The 18,401-nt window shown below is 37.5% G+C and overlaps 1 protein-coding gene across 1 annotated transcript; it reads right to left on the bottom strand.

Moving 5' to 3' along the window:
• Positions 1-2,946: 2,946 nt before the first annotated feature.
• LOC130805554 (organic cation/carnitine transporter 3-like) lies at positions 2,947-4,556 on the bottom strand. Its single transcript, XM_057670331.1, has 4 exons — positions 4,429-4,556; positions 4,086-4,166; positions 3,906-3,980; positions 2,947-3,469 (listed from the first exon to the last, which is right to left on the bottom strand). Exons 1-4 carry the CDS (start codon positions 4,554-4,556, stop codon positions 2,947-2,949), a joined length of 807 nt encoding a protein of 268 aa, XP_057526314.1.
• Between the last annotated feature and the right edge of the window lie 13,845 nt (positions 4,557-18,401).

The raw sequence follows: 18,401 nt of genomic DNA on the forward strand, positions 1-18,401 counted from the left end.
CATTTTCACAAATAAAAAATTTTCCCTCCTCATACTACCATGTCAAGAAATTGATCATGGATTTAGGTTTGGGATATGAAAAGATCCATGCGTGTCCTAATGATTGCACATTATATTGGAGTAAGATAACGGGGAAGGATTCTTGCCCTAAATGTTCTTGCTCAAGATGGAAGAGTAAAACATATAAGGATAAGGTTCCAGCAAAGGTGATTAGATATTTTCCTTTGATTCCTAGATTACAAAGGATGTATATGTCATCTAAAATAAGGGTGTTCTTGTTATCTTGTTCAACATGCTTGTGTGACACTACTCTTTTGGCATATCAAATGATATTTTTTCTTGCTTTTACATATGAAACATGCATCTTAGTAAAATTAACGTGACACAAACAATCATCACAAACAAGAACTTGATTCATAAAAAAAAAAGTCCAAATTAACCAAACATACACTAGATTGTTTCAAACATAACCTAAAGGTTCCAAACTAAATAACATCTAGCAAGATAAACTGAATTTTTAGATATAATAAATCGACTAGATTCAAAAACAAGCTTGTATCTTAATTGATTCAAGTTTGGCCCGGATACAAGGTTTTGACTTTTATCGGGACCATAATAAATATCCATAAGGATGAGTAAATTCCCCAATATAAACACTAGTTCTGCTTGGCTTTGCCTAGACCTGATTAAAGAGTTGTTCCCCATAAAGAGAGCTTCTTTATCTACAACCATTGTGAAGGTCTTGAACAAGTGTCTTTCTTTTCAAACGTGCCTTGAGGCCCCCGAATCCATCTACCATAATTCTTCTTCCTGCACAACATTTAAAAATTGAATCATTTTGATTTAAATCAAAACCAAAGTTTAAACCAATTTGTGAAGTATTACCTTTCATGATAGGTTCATTGCTAGATGACCTATTTCCTTTCTTTTCCTCAAAGGATTTCATCCTTTGCTTGAAGATGTTACAGTCCTTTTTATAGTGTACAAGTTATCCACATATCCAACATTCTTCCTTGTCGGATTTGGTGGTCTTTGCAGATGTTGGGATTTTTATTTCCCCTTTGATGAGTTGGACTTTTCTCAACCATATTGGTGGAAGAGATGTTGGGATTTTTATTTCCCCTGCTCTCTTGAGCCAGTATACTTACTTCAATTTGAAGATAAGCACATAGTCGGTGTAGATTCATTTCTTCTTCTTTATGTTTTAGGGTTCTCTTAACATCTCTCCAAGAGTATGACAATTATCAATTATGCTAGACATAACAAATGCTTCATCCATATGAATTTTCTAGTGTTTTAGGTTGGAATATATTTATTGCATCTCATGAAATTGTATATGACGGCAATCAACAAACTTATAATCATTAAATCTACTAACAAGAAATTTCTTACTTGTTGCCTGTACTGCTATGTACTTTCCATCTAGCATATTCCACAATTTCTTTGCGGGTTTCACATATTGATAAATATCCAAGATAGAGTCTACCATATAGTTAAGAATATGACCCCGACAAATAAAGTCGTCATTGTCCCGTTTAGCCCTCTTGCACATTTCCTCTACTATTTCTTCCTCCTTTTCTTCTTGCCTTGGAGCATATATCACATAAGCCACACTAAGTGTGGTGAGCAAAAACATCTTCTTTTGTCATCTCATAAAATCTATCCCCACAAATTTCTAATATAACTATGTCGATTGTCATATCTTTAAAACTCGACATCTTCTAGACCTAATGATTTTAGATATTTGAATCTAAAGTAATGCTTTTAAATTGTAAAATCTAAAGTAAAGCTTTTAGATTGTTATATGTTTTTATTAATAGGAAAATTTGAAGAGATTACAAGCACCGTAAAATGAAGATTATAAGTTTTGAACAACTTATTACAAATTCTAAGAAATTAAACTAAGAAATAATAAACTTTCAATCAAACTGACTCTAAAACAAAGATCTTTAAAATAATATTTGCTTGGAAAACTGCTACCAAACCGAGGTATTATCTGGTTTTCTTAAAGGCGTCATTCCACCTACTTGATACTTAGGTTAAACTTGAAATACACTTTTGAGATAATACAAAAGTTTGCATCTAAATATAAGTACTGTATATCTAAACAGTGTGAAGAACAACAGATTAAATAAGGTAATCTAAGAAGTAAAATGATAATATTTTGCAAGATTCTTTGACTCAACAACCTATAGAGAAAATATGAGGAGCAAAAAAAAATCTGAAAATTTAAAAATTGATTAAGTGTATAAAAGCTTAATTCTTTGATCTCTTTATATAGCAGTATTATCACAGCTCCCATGATCCCATGAATTTCAACACCCTTTCATGTCAAATAGTGGTATAATTAGGTTTAAGTAAACCCTAACCACCAATTAAGGAAAGAATAACCCAACCCCGCACTTTCTAAAAGAAAGCAGCAACTCATCGCTTTTCGAAGCGATGACTTGTGAAAAGTTTATTCCGAAATACCACATTTCAGAAATAAGCGACGACTTATTACTTATCTCTGACCCGTACTATAACTTTGTTTTTTTTTCTTTCTTATTGGACTATGTTTATACACTTTTGTTGCACTATTTTCATAGTACTTTGGCCCACTATTTTCATAGTAATTTGCCATGGGCTTGATTACTTATTATACATTAGTTCTATCATTAATATATCTAATTGTACAAAATTAAAAATTATAAAAAATTGATACTAATACTCTTTATATTCAGATGAATTAAAAAAAAATCTAGCATGATTATGTAATACTTTATAGATTAAGAATAAGATATATACAACTTTAAAGTGATTAATAAATAGTATTAAAAGCGAAATGAAACACATAGAATGTAGTGTTACTTTTTTATATTGTTTCAAAACAAAAAATAACATAGACATGATGCTTATTCTATCAAGATGCACACCATTACTTTCTTGAAAAAAAAGATACACTATTTATACGACTATTTCTTTATCACAACTATCCAAAAAGTCCTGTTCCTCCATGGTATCACAGAGTACCTTACCTCTTGTCTCCGGTAAACAAAGAATCAAGAACCCACAAACAAGCACTGTAATTCCAAATACACCATAACAATACAACATATTTTCCCTCCCTAACAGAACCAATACCGGGTCGAAAATCGACCCAAATATCATTGCCTGCCTGACCAACGACGAGGCTGAGTTCCTCACACAGGTGGGAAACAACTCTACTATATACATCAATACCAAATTATACGCCATACAAGCACAAAATAATGATATTAACTCTAACCCAATCATCAAACCCTCATACTCCTTTCCTAATATAGAAAGTACAATGCTTGTTGCTCCACTAATAGCACAGAACCCAAGCAATGAACTCCTTCTATTACATCTTGGAATCCATAAAAGGAAAGTGAGTATATTAGAAACCAAAGATATCAAAGCACTAAAAGTTGAGGTTAAATAGATATTAAAACCCAAGTTTCCAACCCTAAAAAACATACCAAAGTACATAAGACCAATTCCAAAAGATACATTTACAGCTGCTAATAATCTTTTAATCGCCTATTTTTTCTTGATTAAGATCTTAAGGGATGCTAAAGGATTAGCATTATTATTATTATTATTATTGTTTAATTTTGGTTTTGGAATTAAGGGTGAATTTAAGTAGTCTTGATTAGATTGTCCTAATTTGCTTAAGACCCAGATGGATTCTTTGTGTCTACCTTGCATAAACAACCATCTAGGTGACTCAAACAGAGAGAAAAAACAGATTATGGAGGAAATGATTCCTGGAATTGATGTCCATAAATATAAATTTCTCCATGAACTACCTCTGGTTAAATAGGCAATGGTAGTTAAGGCTAATATTCCTAAGGAAAAATGAGTGAAACCAATCCTAGCAACTTGGACCCGGCACCGTTTACCGACCTGTTCCGTTTATAAAACCAGTGTGCAGATAGCAAGCGGAGCCCGACCTGCCCCACTTAAGAAACGGAATCCTGAATAAACCCAGAAATTTGGGGAAAATGTAGAGGCTAATGCAGAAAGAGACATTACTAAGGATGATATACAAAGGAGGTTTATTCGTCCGAGTGATGAATCACCAAGAGTAGATAAAATTAATCCACCAATTAAACAGCCTATGAAATAAGAAGTTGATGGGAAACCGGTGATGAATGAGGTAGCTATTGGAAAGCAGTTCACAAATATACAGTTACATCATAATAAGCAGTTAATATTAGGCAGTTATCATATTAGGCAGTTATTCTTAAGTCAGTTACTATAATCGAATAGATGCTCATGTATATATGTAATATGATAAGAAGAAATAAACAATGAAAAAAACCAGAATCTTTTAAAACAAAATTCCAGAAATTATCAAATCTTCATGGTATTAGAGCCATAGGGTTTAGATCCGGGAAAGACTCATCATCTACCGTTTCTTACCTTGCAAATGGTCGATGTATCAGAAGAGCATACACAGCAAACCCTAATGTCATTGGAATAGATGGAACAGATGTTTCAAATGTTCCAGAAACTCCACAAAATAACCAACCAAACTGAAAACCCAACATAACTTAAAATTTCAGAAAAACTCACATACCACAATTATACGAAATGGTGCAAGCTAATGCACGTAGCAATTGGTGGTCGGGGGAGGCTCAATCACATCACTGCCGGACCCCCACCACCATCAGACCCGAATTACACCCAATGGGAACAACGAGATGCCATGGTTATAGCATGGATTATTGAGAACATAGATGGGGACATTGTCAATCAATTCTTAGACTACACAACTGCACATAGCCTATGGCAAGGAATCGAAAGTCTCTTGGGATGTGGTAGAGATGAACTGCAAATATATGATCTCAGTTCAAAGGCAGCCACATTAAAGCAAGAAAACGACACCATCGAAACGTATTACAGTAAACTAAACACTCTATGGAAAGAAATTGATCGAAGAATGTCGAATCCAATGACATGTTCAAAGGATATCACAGAGTTTAACAAATACATTCAGAAACAGAGATTGTACCAATTTCTCACTAGGATTAACAACAACATAGACAAAGAAAGAAGGGACATCCTTAACAATGAACCATTACCGATGGTAAAAACGGCCTCAATGAGGCGAGAAATCACACGCCGGAGAATAATGAACGACGTCTCATCACCGGGAACCAGTCCATCAGATATTGGATCGGGGTTAGCCATGAGAAACAAACCTTTCCAGAGAAGCCGAGAGGAGGATGACCGGAGGAAACTCCAGTGTACTTACTGTGGTGGATCCAGGCATACAAAGGAGGGATGTTTCAAAATTGTGGGATATCCCGAGTGGTGGGACGATCTACAGAAAAGGAAAGCCGCCACCAAGGCACCGGCAAGCTGGACCGGCGGCAAGGCTAACCTCAGCACTACCGATCAGTCAACATCATGGCAAAGATCTAGAGGAATAGGAAGCCGGAACAAAGAGGAAGAAGACGCAACAGTCACCATTGAACAGGGAGACAGAAATGGTGAGAAACGAAAACAAAGAGAGAGAGACACCCCAGCCGTCAAACAGGGAAAAGGGAAAGGGATGGAACCCAACCCACCTCACAAAAACCCTTTTTATACTCAAAAAACCCTAAAACCCACCTCAGCCATCAAACAGGGGGAAGGGAAAGGGATGGATCCAAACCCACAATATTTCGGCCCAATATCACCCTCCAAGCCCAATTCCTCCTCTAGCCCGCAAAACACTACTTCCCAAAGCCTTCTTAGTCATAACACTAAATCTCCATGGATATTTGACTGTGGGGCGACCGATACGATGACATTTGACCCCAGTGATCTTTTATCCACCCATCCTACTAACAGAACCCACATCCAGACAGCTAATGGGGTTGTGTACCGGTCGCCAAAGCTGGAGCAGTCAATATCTCTTCCTCTCTTCATCTTAAAAATTGCTTGTTAATTCCCAGTTTGTCTCATAAATTATTGTCGGTCAGTCAGTTAACAAAGGACTTAAACTGTACTGTGCTGCGAACCTCTGATAATTGTATTGTACAGGATGCTCAGACGGGGACGATCATTGGACGTGGTACTGAACGAGGTGGACTATACTATGTCGATCAGGTGATTCAAAATAGTGGTGCAATGCTTGCTCATAGATCTCCTGTTCACCAATTGCGGACTTGGCATTGCCGTTTAGGTCATCCATCCTTAGGTTATCTAAAACAACTTTTTCCTTCACTTAGTAGTTGTATTGCATCCCTAGATTGTGAAACTTGTATCTTAGCTAAGAGTCACAAACAATCCTATTTTCCTAGTAATACTCGTGCTCCCACACCCTTTGATGTAGTGCATTCTGATGTATGGGGCCCTAACATACTGATTCTCATGGTTTTTCATATTTATTGGTATTTATTGATGATTATTCTCGAATATGCTGGGTTTATGTTTTAAAACACAAATCTGAGGTTTTTGATGTCTTTGTAAAATTCTATAACATGATTCTCACTCAGTTCCATGCAAAACCTAAAATACTTCGCTCAGATAATGGTGGTGAATATATCTCGGTTGCAATGAAACAGTTTTTTTTGAACATGGTCTTATTCATCAAACATCTTGCCCCGACACTCCACAACAAAATGGGGTTGCTGAACGCAAAAACCGTACCCTTCTTGAGATAGCACGGGCCCTCATGTTTGACACTCATGTACCTGTACACTTTTGGCCTAAGGCCATTGCTACTGCCACCTATCTTACTAACCGCCTTCCCACAAAAATCCTCCAATTCCAGACCCCTTTTGCCACGCTCAATACGTTTACTCCTATTCTCTCTTCTCACTCCCTTCCTCCTCGCATATTTGGGTGTGTTGTGTATGTCCATCTTCCATCCCGAGCTCAGAAGAAGTTTGAACCACGGGCAGTCAAATGTGTGTTTCTTGGGTATGGCACTACGCAAAAGGGCTATCGATGTTATGATCCTATCCATCACAAACTTTATACCACCATGGACTGTGACTTTTTTGAACAATCCCCCTACTACAACCAACCTCGATCTCAAGGGGAGAGTATGAGTGAGGATCTCAGCTGGTTGACTCATCCCTTGGCTGACAGTCGAGCTCCCAAAGAGCAAGTAGGCACTACCACCGATATTGTCACTAACACTGTTCCTGAATCATCTCCTCAGATTACTACTCTAGTCCCTGAGCATCCAATCCCTGAGCATCCGGTCGAACGAGAGGTAACATCGAGTCTTACTTCTCCTTCCATTGATATATCCACTGCCTATATTGCGCCAAGGAGTGTTGTTGTCCCCAGGAAATATAATTTGCCACCTCGAAGTATAAGAGGAATGCCCCCGAAGAGGTATGATCCTGAGTATGAATTACAGAGATCCCGATATCCTATTGGTAGACAAGATGATGAACAACTATCATAAACAGCTATTGCCTTCAATGCATCCCTTTATTCCAGTACCATTTCGAAAACCATTGAAGAAGCCTTCCAAGAATCAAAGTGGAAGCAAGCTATGGACGAAGAGATCATGGCTCTCTAGAAAAACGGAACGTGGGAGAAGTGCAGATTACCAGGTGATAAGAAGACAGTTGGCTGTAAATGGGTCTTTTCAGTCAAGTATCATGCTGATGGAACCATTGAGCGGTATAAAGCAAGGCTTGTCACTAAAGGGTACACTCAAACTTACGGGGTAGTTTACTCGGAAACATTCTCACCAGTGGCTAAAATTGATACCATTCGAGTCCTCTTCTCCGTAGCAGCAAATAAAGAGTGGCCTCTGTTTCAATTTGATGTAAAAAATGCTTTCTTACATAGAGAGATTGAAGAAGAGGTATACATGAATCCACCACCCGGGTATTCAGATGGGTATAGCCAAGGAGAGGGGTGTCGACTTAAAAGAGCACTATACGGCTTGAAACAATCCCCTAGAGCGTGGTTTGGGAGATTCACTACAGCAATGAAGAGATTTGGCTACAAACAGAGCAACTCAGACCATACTCTATTTCTCAAGCGGAATGGAAAACGAATTACATGCCTCGTGATTTATGTAGATGATATGGTGATTACCGGAAACGACTCCAAGGAAATTGATCGTCTCAGGAGCAAATTATTCCAAGAGTTTGAGATGAAGGATTTGGGACAACTGAAATACTTCCTAGGAATAGAAGTTCTAAGATCAAGGAAAGGGATATTCATCAATCAGAGAAAGTACATCCTAGATCTCTTAGCAGAAACAGGCATGTTAGACTGCAAGCCAACAGATACCCCTATGGTAGCTAATCATGGCCTACAAACTGTTGAAGGGGCAGAAGCGGCAGATCAAGATCGTTATAGACGGATAGTGGGAAAGCTAATCTACTTATCCCACACGAGACCAGATATTGCCTATGCAGTAGGGATTGTAAGCAAGTTCATGCATCGACCTCAAGTGGAACACATGGCAGCGGTCCTGAGGATCCTGAGATACTTAAAGGGAACCAGTAATAAAGGAGTTTACTACTTGAAGAATGATAATCTTGATCTTATTGGTTACACAGATGCAGATTGGGCTGGTGATCGGGAGGATAGGAAGTCTACTTCAGGATACTTCACTCTTGTAGGGGGTAATCTAGTCACCTGGAAGAGTAAGAAACAGAAGGTGGTTGCTCTGTCCAGTGCCGAAGTAGAATTCAGAGGGATAGCAAAAGGAGTTACAGAGATTCTATGGATTAGGAAACTCCTAGGAGAGCTAGGTTTTGACCAGACACAGGCAAGCCTTCTATATTGTGATAACAAAGCAGCAATAAGCATCTCCGAAAACCCAGTTCAACATGATCGAACGAAACATGTAGAGATCACTCGACACTTTATCAAGGAGAAACTAGAAAGCAAGGTCATCTGTCTCCCCTTTATTAGATCTAAAGACCAACTAGCCGACATTCTCACAAAAGCAGTTTCATCACAGGTCTTCAATAGCATATTATGCAAGTTAGGTATCGGTGATCCCACGACCTAACTTGAGGGGGAGTATTGGAAAGCAGTTCACAAATATACAGTTACATCATAATAAGCAGTTAATATTAGGCAGTTATTCTTAAGTCAGTTACTATAATCGAATAGATGCTCATGTATATATGTAATATGATAAGAAGAAATAAACAAAAAAAAAAAATCAGAATCTTTCAAAACAAAATTCCAGAAATCATCAAATCTTCAGTAGGACACTGGAAATTCCATTCGGATATGATGGAAGTGGGCATACGGGTGTCCGAATCCCAAGCCCAATCGTTTCGGGGCAGGGAGCATATGTCGGACTTATTGGTAATACAAGAGTTGGGAGTGGCAGTTTGAGTACAGTGCCATGTTGGTTGAGCATGGGCGAAGATGGTGATGAATGTTTGTTGACTGTCGAAGAATGGTGGTAGTGATGCTAACAATGCTTGAATGATTTGAGTTGAATTTAAGGTTCCTATACTTTGCTCCACCATTTGGTCAACTGATGAGTATACAGAGTTTGGAAGAGCTGTATTATTTTCATCTTCTAATTCTTCATAATTGGACGGTTTTGAATCTTTGTTCTCCATTGTTGTTTTATCAACGTTTGTGTTCCCTGTGATGGTTTAGAAACAAATTAATAATTGTTTGCAGATTAATTATGTATATAAAAACAAAGTTATGTACAATAAAATTGATATTAATAATTTTTGTATTAAAAATCAATTGAAATTCATTATGACTATGTTATAGTTTATAGATTCAAAATTAAAAAAAAATTGTAAATAATACTCCTAACTATTGTTTAACCCTGTATACTCCCAATTTTGAGATGCTTAACTTTGTATATCCCAACTATTGTTAATTGATTTAAAATACCCAAAACAATAGGTTGAAAATATATATTATATAGTGTTGAATGTTAACTATCCTAATACTTGGGGTTATATAAAGTTAAATAATAGTTGAGGGTATTTTGAGTCAATTAACAATAGTTGAGAGTATTATTTACAAATTTTTTAAAATAAAATATAATTTAAGAGTAATTATAATGAATAATGTCAAAAAAGTTAATGAAAAATTTAAGATGAATAGAAGGTAGAATAACTATAACACCTAAAAACTGAATTATGAAAGAAAAACATACCTTTGGATTATATAGTAGATAGAATTAAGACACTAAATTAATTTACAATCGACTTGTAAGAAATGTTTCTATTTATAACGAACTTCATTACTAAGAGAGAGAGCTAATTATTATTATTATTATTATTATTATTATTATTATTATGAGTGATAATAGTTACATGCTCAATCCCAAAGAAATTAATATTAATAATATAATAATACAATAGTTTTAATAATGTCTATATTGTGCAAATTAATTATACTAATGAAAGCATATCTCCTCACGTTTAGACATGCAAATCAAATGTTAACGATTTATCTCGATACTCGTTATTTGTTTTCATACTTTGTTGCTCATGTTGTATTATTATTAGTTGTAAATTTTAAATTTATTTACTTTTAAAGTATATGCGTTTTGATTAAGGTCCCTTAATTTAGGTTATGATTTATTGCATTTTATTGGAAAATCTTTCTAAATCTCCTACAGTACCTAGCCTCAAATGTTGTAGAAATTTACATAGCCCAATACCTGGTTGCGTGTCCCCAAGTCTTGATTGGGTTATCTTACAACACTCAAACTCAAGGTTACAGATTTTATCAAGACCTAAGACTCGGTTGGGTAGCCTACATACATGGTCAATTATCTCGATTAGGAAAAGACAATATTAGGCCCGATCAGTATTTGAAAATTGAATGAAACAGGTTTGGACCCAATTGGGTTTCCTACTACTAGGTCATGTATGGAGCGTATCTATTCTATTTTCATGTTTTCTATGGTTTCTTAAAATATAGTAATAAACTCTTTTGTCCCTTTTATAAATCTAAGTAAATTTATTTTTCTTCATAACTTTGATTTTAATTCATTTATATATTATTTTGATCGATTTTATGACTTTACAATTTACCATATTTGTCTACGTTACAATGTAGGGGTAAGGAGATGAATCTTTGCATGTTTATTAATTGAATGATAGGAATTAAATAGATAACTTGCGACTTACAGCGTTAAAATTTAGCACTTTTATGAATTACAACTTAAATGTTTATTTTTGCGAATTATAGCCACGAAAGTATTAAAGTTTATAGTTTCAGTCCATTTTGATGGTTGGCTTTTTAGGTTAAGTGGTCGGAATTCTGTAATTTTGGCTTGAACATGTAAACTTTGATACATTGGTGACTGTAATTCGCAAAAAGTAAACATTGAGGCTGTAACTCACAAAAGTGCAAAAATTTAACGCTGTAATTCGTAAATTATTAAATTAAATATGATGATTATAGATTGTTCTCTTTATTTCTCGTCATAGATTTATATTACGATTTTGATTGATCAACCGTAATTGATTTATCTATATTGTGCAATAGTTAGCAAGACTACTCAACTTCAGACAATTAATTTGTCTCTTCATGATTGGACTTTTGGTTTAAATATTTCCCAAAGTTTAGTTACAAATGTGTACTTCCTTCTTTATCTAGAGATACAAGATTCAAGTTTATAACATGTTGAGCATGAAATTGATGATACCCCATCATCCCTAATTATCACATAACCTGATAACAACCAACTTTTAATTAAAGCCTTTTAGTTAAAGTTTGGTTTAATTATTCTGCAATTATCTCTGTTACTGCTATAGTTGATTAAACTAGTAATCAACTTAAACTTTGTGTTTCCTTGTGGTCTACCTAAACTTAACTTAGGAATAAAATCTAAATGTATTCGATATAAATTTTTTAGGAATCCTATTTGATAAGGTTTTTACATTATTATTTTTATGTCATAGGACTCGTTACCTGGACTTTGTTGATACTGAAATTGTTAGATAATTTAGAGTATAAAAGGTATAAAAATATAACAGTTTTATATATACTATATATACTAAGGTATAAAAGTTTAAGTATTATTATAAGTATACTAAATTGTACTAAAGTTTACTTTTATGAAACAATAATGACAAGTTTTATGAAAATAGTGAGACTAAAATGATTATAAAATAGTAATTTTATAGTTAAGGACAAAAGGTGAAGAATAAGGAAAATAAAGCTAAGTTAAATAAAGAAAAAGTTTGGGCCGAAAACAGCTTTTGGTTTGAAGATGAGTGTTTCGCGCGAGTCAGGAGAAATTTTGCGGGCTGCGACTGAGGCCCAAACGACTTCTAGTCTATAGTATTTGAAGGTCGCGGGTTGCGAAAAGCTGGGCCAAAGCTTCTGTTTTGAAGAAAATTTGAAAAAAATAAGATCATTTACCAACTTTATTCCAAAAATAAGCTTCGTGAAAATTTTATTCCTAAAATAAGCGTTTTCCATATTTGAATATGATTGTCTTTTTATTTTTGATTTAATTCATACTGCATTCTTGGCGGAATGATTCATCACCGCAAAGTCTGAGTACTTAACATCATTTCGTTCATAATAAACGTGTGATAATACGATAAAAATATATACATCCACATATATATTACAAATTTTACACAAAAATTCAAATGTTACAAATATTGAATATGTACAAATGTTCAATATATACAAAATGTCACTAATGTTCAATATATACAAACAGTATTCTAATGCTAATCCTGCTCCCATACCCTGCTAACTGTGACGGTTTACGACGCCTCCTACAATAGTAAGAGGCCGTCGCATGACGCTCGGGTAGGGGAGGTGATTGATACTGTGATGATGTGGCACTCTGTGAGGACCCGACACCGTAGTCGGGGCACGTTAAGTCAACCTCCTCAAGATGAACGTCGACTTGTTGAGGAGATGACCCGTACTACTACATAGTGGTGTCGGGCACAATCACTTCTGGAATGAAGTGCTGAAACTGTGTCCCTAGGAGTATGCCTTGGGCATTCTCCCGTACAGGCTCCTCTTGGGTGGAGCTGACGATAGAAGCAATGCCCTGGGCCTACATTAAGACATAAGTATTAATTAAATGTATAACGTGTAAGTTCTATGTATAATAATCAACGTTCAATACTTACAAAGTGTGTCATCGTCGGTGCTGCAAGAGCGTATTGGGCTGCCGCGATGATACCTCGTGGTGTCATCCATCGACGAGTGATGGAGAGGAACCACAGCATGTAATCCACTGAAGTAGGTGCGCCTACAGCCTCGATTGGCGCACCTTGGGCGCATGTTGATCTCGAGCCAGATCTTGAGCTCCCGACCCTTGCGAGAGCTGTGATGGAGCTCTGATCTGTGTCACATGGTGGCGGGATGCCCTGTACCATCCCAAATTGGCGCAGTACGTGCTCAAGGAGATGCACTTCAACTATGTCAAAGCAGATTAGAGGTACAGATGCTCTCCATGCCCCTGACAATAAGCCCGAGTGCTGAGGCAATGCAGCATTTGCCTCAACGGGTAAGTGTCCCATCGAAACTACACGTGAAAATGTAATTAATAATTTACGTACATGATGGTTACAATGCGAGATTGGTTGGTGAAGTTTTTACCTGGTCAGCTCGAAGTAGATCAAATTGATCGCGGTAGAACCCCACGCCCGATCCTGTGTGGGTCCTTGTACGTCTTTCAAAGGACCACCGCGATCCATACGGCACATGTGGGGGTGGAAGAATTGGTGGCACAAATGCACCACGTCTCACACTCCTCATCGGTTGACCAATGAGAATGTGCTCCCACGGCCAAAGCTATGAATTAAAGTTATAAGTAAACGAAACACAAAAACATTTAATAAAAGAAACAAAGCGGTAACATGTAAAGTTAGTATTACCTGCAGAATAATCAAGGGCCCAGCGATCTCCTTCACGTTCTTCCGTGAAGCTTTACAAAGTCTCCTGTACAGATACGCTAGGGCTGCGGAACCCCAGCTGTACCCGGAGATGACCTCCCATGGTGCATCAAGCCACGTCAAGTACAATAGTTTGTACCCGGTTGCCAGTCTTGTCGGAGAACAAGACAGCACCAATCAGATATGAGAGATACACCCAACGGTAGCCTCATCAGCACCTTCAGGGAGGTGCGAGAAGTTCTGCGCAAGCCATGTTACGCGCAGGCTACTCCCTTTGGCTACCTCTGCGGGTGGTCGGACTCCTAATAATCTATGGACTTTTTCTTGCCAACTTTCGAGTTGGCGTCCAATGGTGCAGACGGCATGTCCCTCGATAGGAAGCCGTGTAAGCATAGCTACGTCAAGTAAAGTGATAGTAGCCTCACCTAGAGGTAGGTGAAAGGTATGGGTCTCCTGGCGCCACCGCTCGACTAAAGCCGTGACTAGCGCCCGATCGACTCTCGCATACGCGATGTGGTGGAAGTCATATGACTTCGCTCGCTGAAGGTACGGAATGATCTGTGCGTCAATGGCCCATGGAGCAGAGTCGGGATGCCTGGTGTATATGGTCTCCGTGTTGGACACCTGAACGCAAAGATTATGTTAGCTTAGAGTTAAAGTATTAAGGCATATAAGTTCCAAAAAGGTAAGTTGACTAACATGGACATCCCATAGTACACTGCTCCTGTGATCCGCCTGCATCGTAAGCACACTAGGGTCGCGAGGGCCTGGAGCTGTTGGATCCATCTCTACTGCAATTCAACAATAACTAAGTGTTATTTATTGTAAAAAGACTTAAGAAATACTCAAATTGTTTACTTATGTTATTTATTTGTTTCGTAGTCTTTATGTTTATATACTCAAATACAGATACTGTTTACCTTGACGTGCAAGTTCTAGTGTTGTGACCGTCACTACCACACCATTGACAAGCGTTGCGTCTCCGCGATCCCTCGTCCATTTTGTTCGTGATCCTCCTGGACTAAGGTCTTCCTAGTCCACGAATGTGATCTGGATCGTGTATCACCTCAATACCGGTGTATTGAGGCCATGACCTCTTATCAATTAACGGCAAGAATATGGATTCATATGTGTTGACTAGCTCTAGGTCGTGTAGTATAAGTCCACAAAACGCTCATATGATAAGTGTCGTTTAATACACACGATAAGAACATGAGAACAATGTAAGTGATATATGGAGGGTTTGTCACAAGTGCATTTCATCTCTCTCATATCCACACTTTGTATTTTACCACCCTTGGCGGATCCTCTATTACCACGTCCAGTCTTAACTTGAAAAAGGCCTCGTCTGTTGTAATACCCTTCTAGGGGGCCCATTTGCTAAGAACTCCACAGTTAAGCGTCCTTGGTGGGGAGCAATCTTAGGATGGGTGACCTTCTAGGAGGTGTTTTCGGGTGCACACGAGTGAGGCCAAAGTGCGCTGGAAAGACTTGTGTTGGTTTGTGGGGCCAGTCTACAGTCCCCATGAGTAGTCAACAGCGGTCCGAGGGGGCCGGGGTGTTACAAATGGTATTAGAGCAACCTTGTGACCGTGGCTGATAGTGTTCAATGCACCTAGCGGGGGAAGAGATCCTGAAGTTACAGTCCAATGAGGACGTTGTATTCTTAAGTGGGGGTGAGTGTAATACCCCAAATTTAGCTTGAAAAAGGATTGATAGACTACTCATATCAACAAGATGCATCTTCTTTTCTAGGGAGCCCATTTGCTAAGAACTCCACAATTAAGCGTGCTTGGTGGGGAGCAATCTTAGGATGGGTGACCTCCTGTGAGGTGTTTCCGGGTGCGCACGAGTGAGGCTAAAATGCGCTGGAAAGACTTGTGTTGGTTTGTGGGGTCAGTCTACAGTCCCTATAAGTAGTCAGCAGCGGTCCGAGGGGCCGGGGTGTTACATCTGTAGTCAAATGCGACGATCTTATAGTAGTTTGCCTTCTCAGTGTTACGGGTGATAATTCTTGTCGCGTGTGAAGTATACTTATTTCCCCCAATCAACCATGCATTTGCATTCTCGCGTCTTTTAACAAAATAATCATTAACACGATAGAAGGTGAACTCCACAAGAGTGGTTATAGGAACGAAAAGTACATCCTTCATCACGTTATTAAATACTTCGGCTAAGTTGGTATTAGTAACACCATACCTATACCCTCCATCATGACATATTGACCATTTACACATATCACCAACTTGATCAATCCAAAAAAGAGCTTCTCGATTAGCAACACCAATAGCCTTCAATCTTTCAATGACCTTATGTGGTTGTCTTTGCTCTGCAGTCCTTCCATACATCTTCTTCAACTTCACATTACCCATTTGACGGTTGAAGTTACTTAACAAATGCCGCAAGCAAAACCTATGATGGGCATTCAAAGGTTGCCATTCCGGCTCCTCCATGGTTGCTAGAATGCCCGCATGTCTATCGAAAATAACACATAAACCTGGACTATGCATCACATGCTTACAAACACACGCCATAAACCAAGACCATGCGGCTATGCATTCTTTCTCGACCAAAGCAAAGGCAAGCAGAAAGATTCCCTTGTTCCCATCTTGAGCAATCGCAGTTAACAATGTATGGCAATACTTACCATACAAATGGGTTCCGTCAATGGCAATAAAGGGTTTGCAATACTTGAATCCCTCAATACTAGGTTGAAAACCCCAGAACACACGTTGGAAAGTTCTAATACTAGGACGGACGTACACACCAACATCATTATCTTCCTTAAAGAACCACTCAACTACAGTCCCGGGGTTAGAAACTTGCAATGCTTTCAAGAAGCGTGGAAGAAGAGGATAAGAATCTTCCCATGTACCATAGATGGAGAGAAGGGATTCCTGTTTAGCACACCATGCCTGCTTATAGGTCACTTCGACACCAAATTGGTCTTTCACCATTTGTCGCACCACAGAGAACTTAATTGATGGGTCTTGAGCAACACAATTTCTAATAAGATTGTTAATCAGGGAAGATGTCAAATGAATGCGTCCAGCTGACACATTTTCAGTACTTAATACACAACCCCCATGCTTCCCTTTATATGTAACAATCTCCCATGATGGTGAATAGGAGCTCTTCCTAGCCCTAAGCCTCCAAGCACACCCTCTCTTACACTTCAAGGTGAGCACGGTTTGATTTGAAGTCTCAGTTCGGTACTCAACGTTCCTACGAATATGATACAATCTAACAGCGTCCAACAAGACATCCTTGTTATCAAACATCATACCCTTTTGAAACTCGCCTTCATCGGTGTAGGTTGTATCACAATCCCAAGACCTCCAAGAGTTGTCCTCAACGTGTTCATCTAGAGGGAGAACTAGTGCATAAGGTGTAGGAACAATGATTGTTGGAATGTTGCCTATTCTTTGATTCAATCCATTTGGACATCATCGATTTCTTTTCACTTGTAGTTGAAAATTTATTAGATTCCAATTGAATCTTTTTGGACATTGAGAATTGATGTATGAGTTGGACCAATCTTGGATTGTCTAGAGATATAAGTATATACTCGAAATGGGGGAGGATTGTTGGATAATTTAGAATATAAAAGGTATAAAAAATAAACGTCTTAAGTATACTATTTATACCAAGGTATAAAAGTTTAATTACAATTATAAGTATAATAATTATACTAAAGTTCACTTAGATGAAAAATAATGGCAAGTACTATGAAAATAGTAGAAACAAAAGCACTATAAAATAGTAATTTATAGTTAAGGACAAAACTAATTTCCCTAATTAATTAGATTTTCTTAATTAAATACAGTAACTATTTTTTTAATTAAACCTAAAAACTAATTACCTAATTAATAGGTAGTTACATGGAATTAATCGGTGGTTAAACATGAAAGTGGTCAATTATGGAATGTTGAGGTGGATGACGCTTATACAATGCTCGATAGAATCTGGAACTATGAATTTAGAGAACGGTTAGGGATTGCCCCTTATCTACAAAGATGCATAAAAATAAATTAAAATGATTTGGGCATGTGTAAGAAAAGACCCTCGACGCCCCTATGAGAAGGATAAAAAAAATCATTAGTGTAGTGTATGTTGGAGATTTAGACAATAATAATTGATAAGTAATACCATGTACTGTGAAAATAGTGGAACATACAAGTGTTAGACTTAAGTCCAAAGTAAAAACAAAACAAGTAAAAGCAAAATGCGTAAACGTGACAAAAAGTCGACTCGGGGTTTTTCCCTGAAAGCTTATTGCGCAGATAGAGCAAAAACCCAACATATCACTAAGAAAAGTCGACTCATCGGTTAAGCGACGACTCATCGCCGGAGAAAAGTTGACTCTGCATTTTGTTCTGGAATGCGATATTCGTATTTTCTATCGTTTTGTTGATTGCTATACTTATGTAAGGATGTGTTCTTTCATAAATTCGAACAAATAATGATCAATTAATATCTGAATGTATGGTATTAGAAGGATTCAACTCTATTATAAATAGTGGAAGTAGCATTGGATAAGGTTGGTTGATCATAATCTTAATTTTC

Source organism: Amaranthus tricolor, chromosome 2, assembly GCF_026212465.1.
Source record: "Amaranthus tricolor cultivar Red isolate AtriRed21 chromosome 2, ASM2621246v1, whole genome shotgun sequence".
Classification (NCBI taxonomy): Eukaryota; Viridiplantae; Streptophyta; class Magnoliopsida; order Caryophyllales; family Amaranthaceae; genus Amaranthus; species Amaranthus tricolor.

What these genes read in the sequence shown, in the direction of transcription:
- LOC130805554 (XM_057670331.1), bottom strand. Translation starts at nt 4,556, where the DNA reads ATGTTGGGTTTTCAGTTTGGTTGGTTATTTTGTGGAGTTTCTGGAACA. An exon ending in ATACATCGACCATTTGCAAG is followed by an intron (nt 4,167 to 4,428) that starts GTAAGAAACGGT and finishes GCTTTCCAATAG; the next exon opens with CTACCTCATTCATCACCGGT. An exon ending in ATTAATTTTATCTACTCTTG is followed by an intron (nt 3,981 to 4,085) that starts GTGATTCATCAC and finishes GGGTTTATTCAG; the next exon opens with GATTCCGTTTCTTAAGTGGG.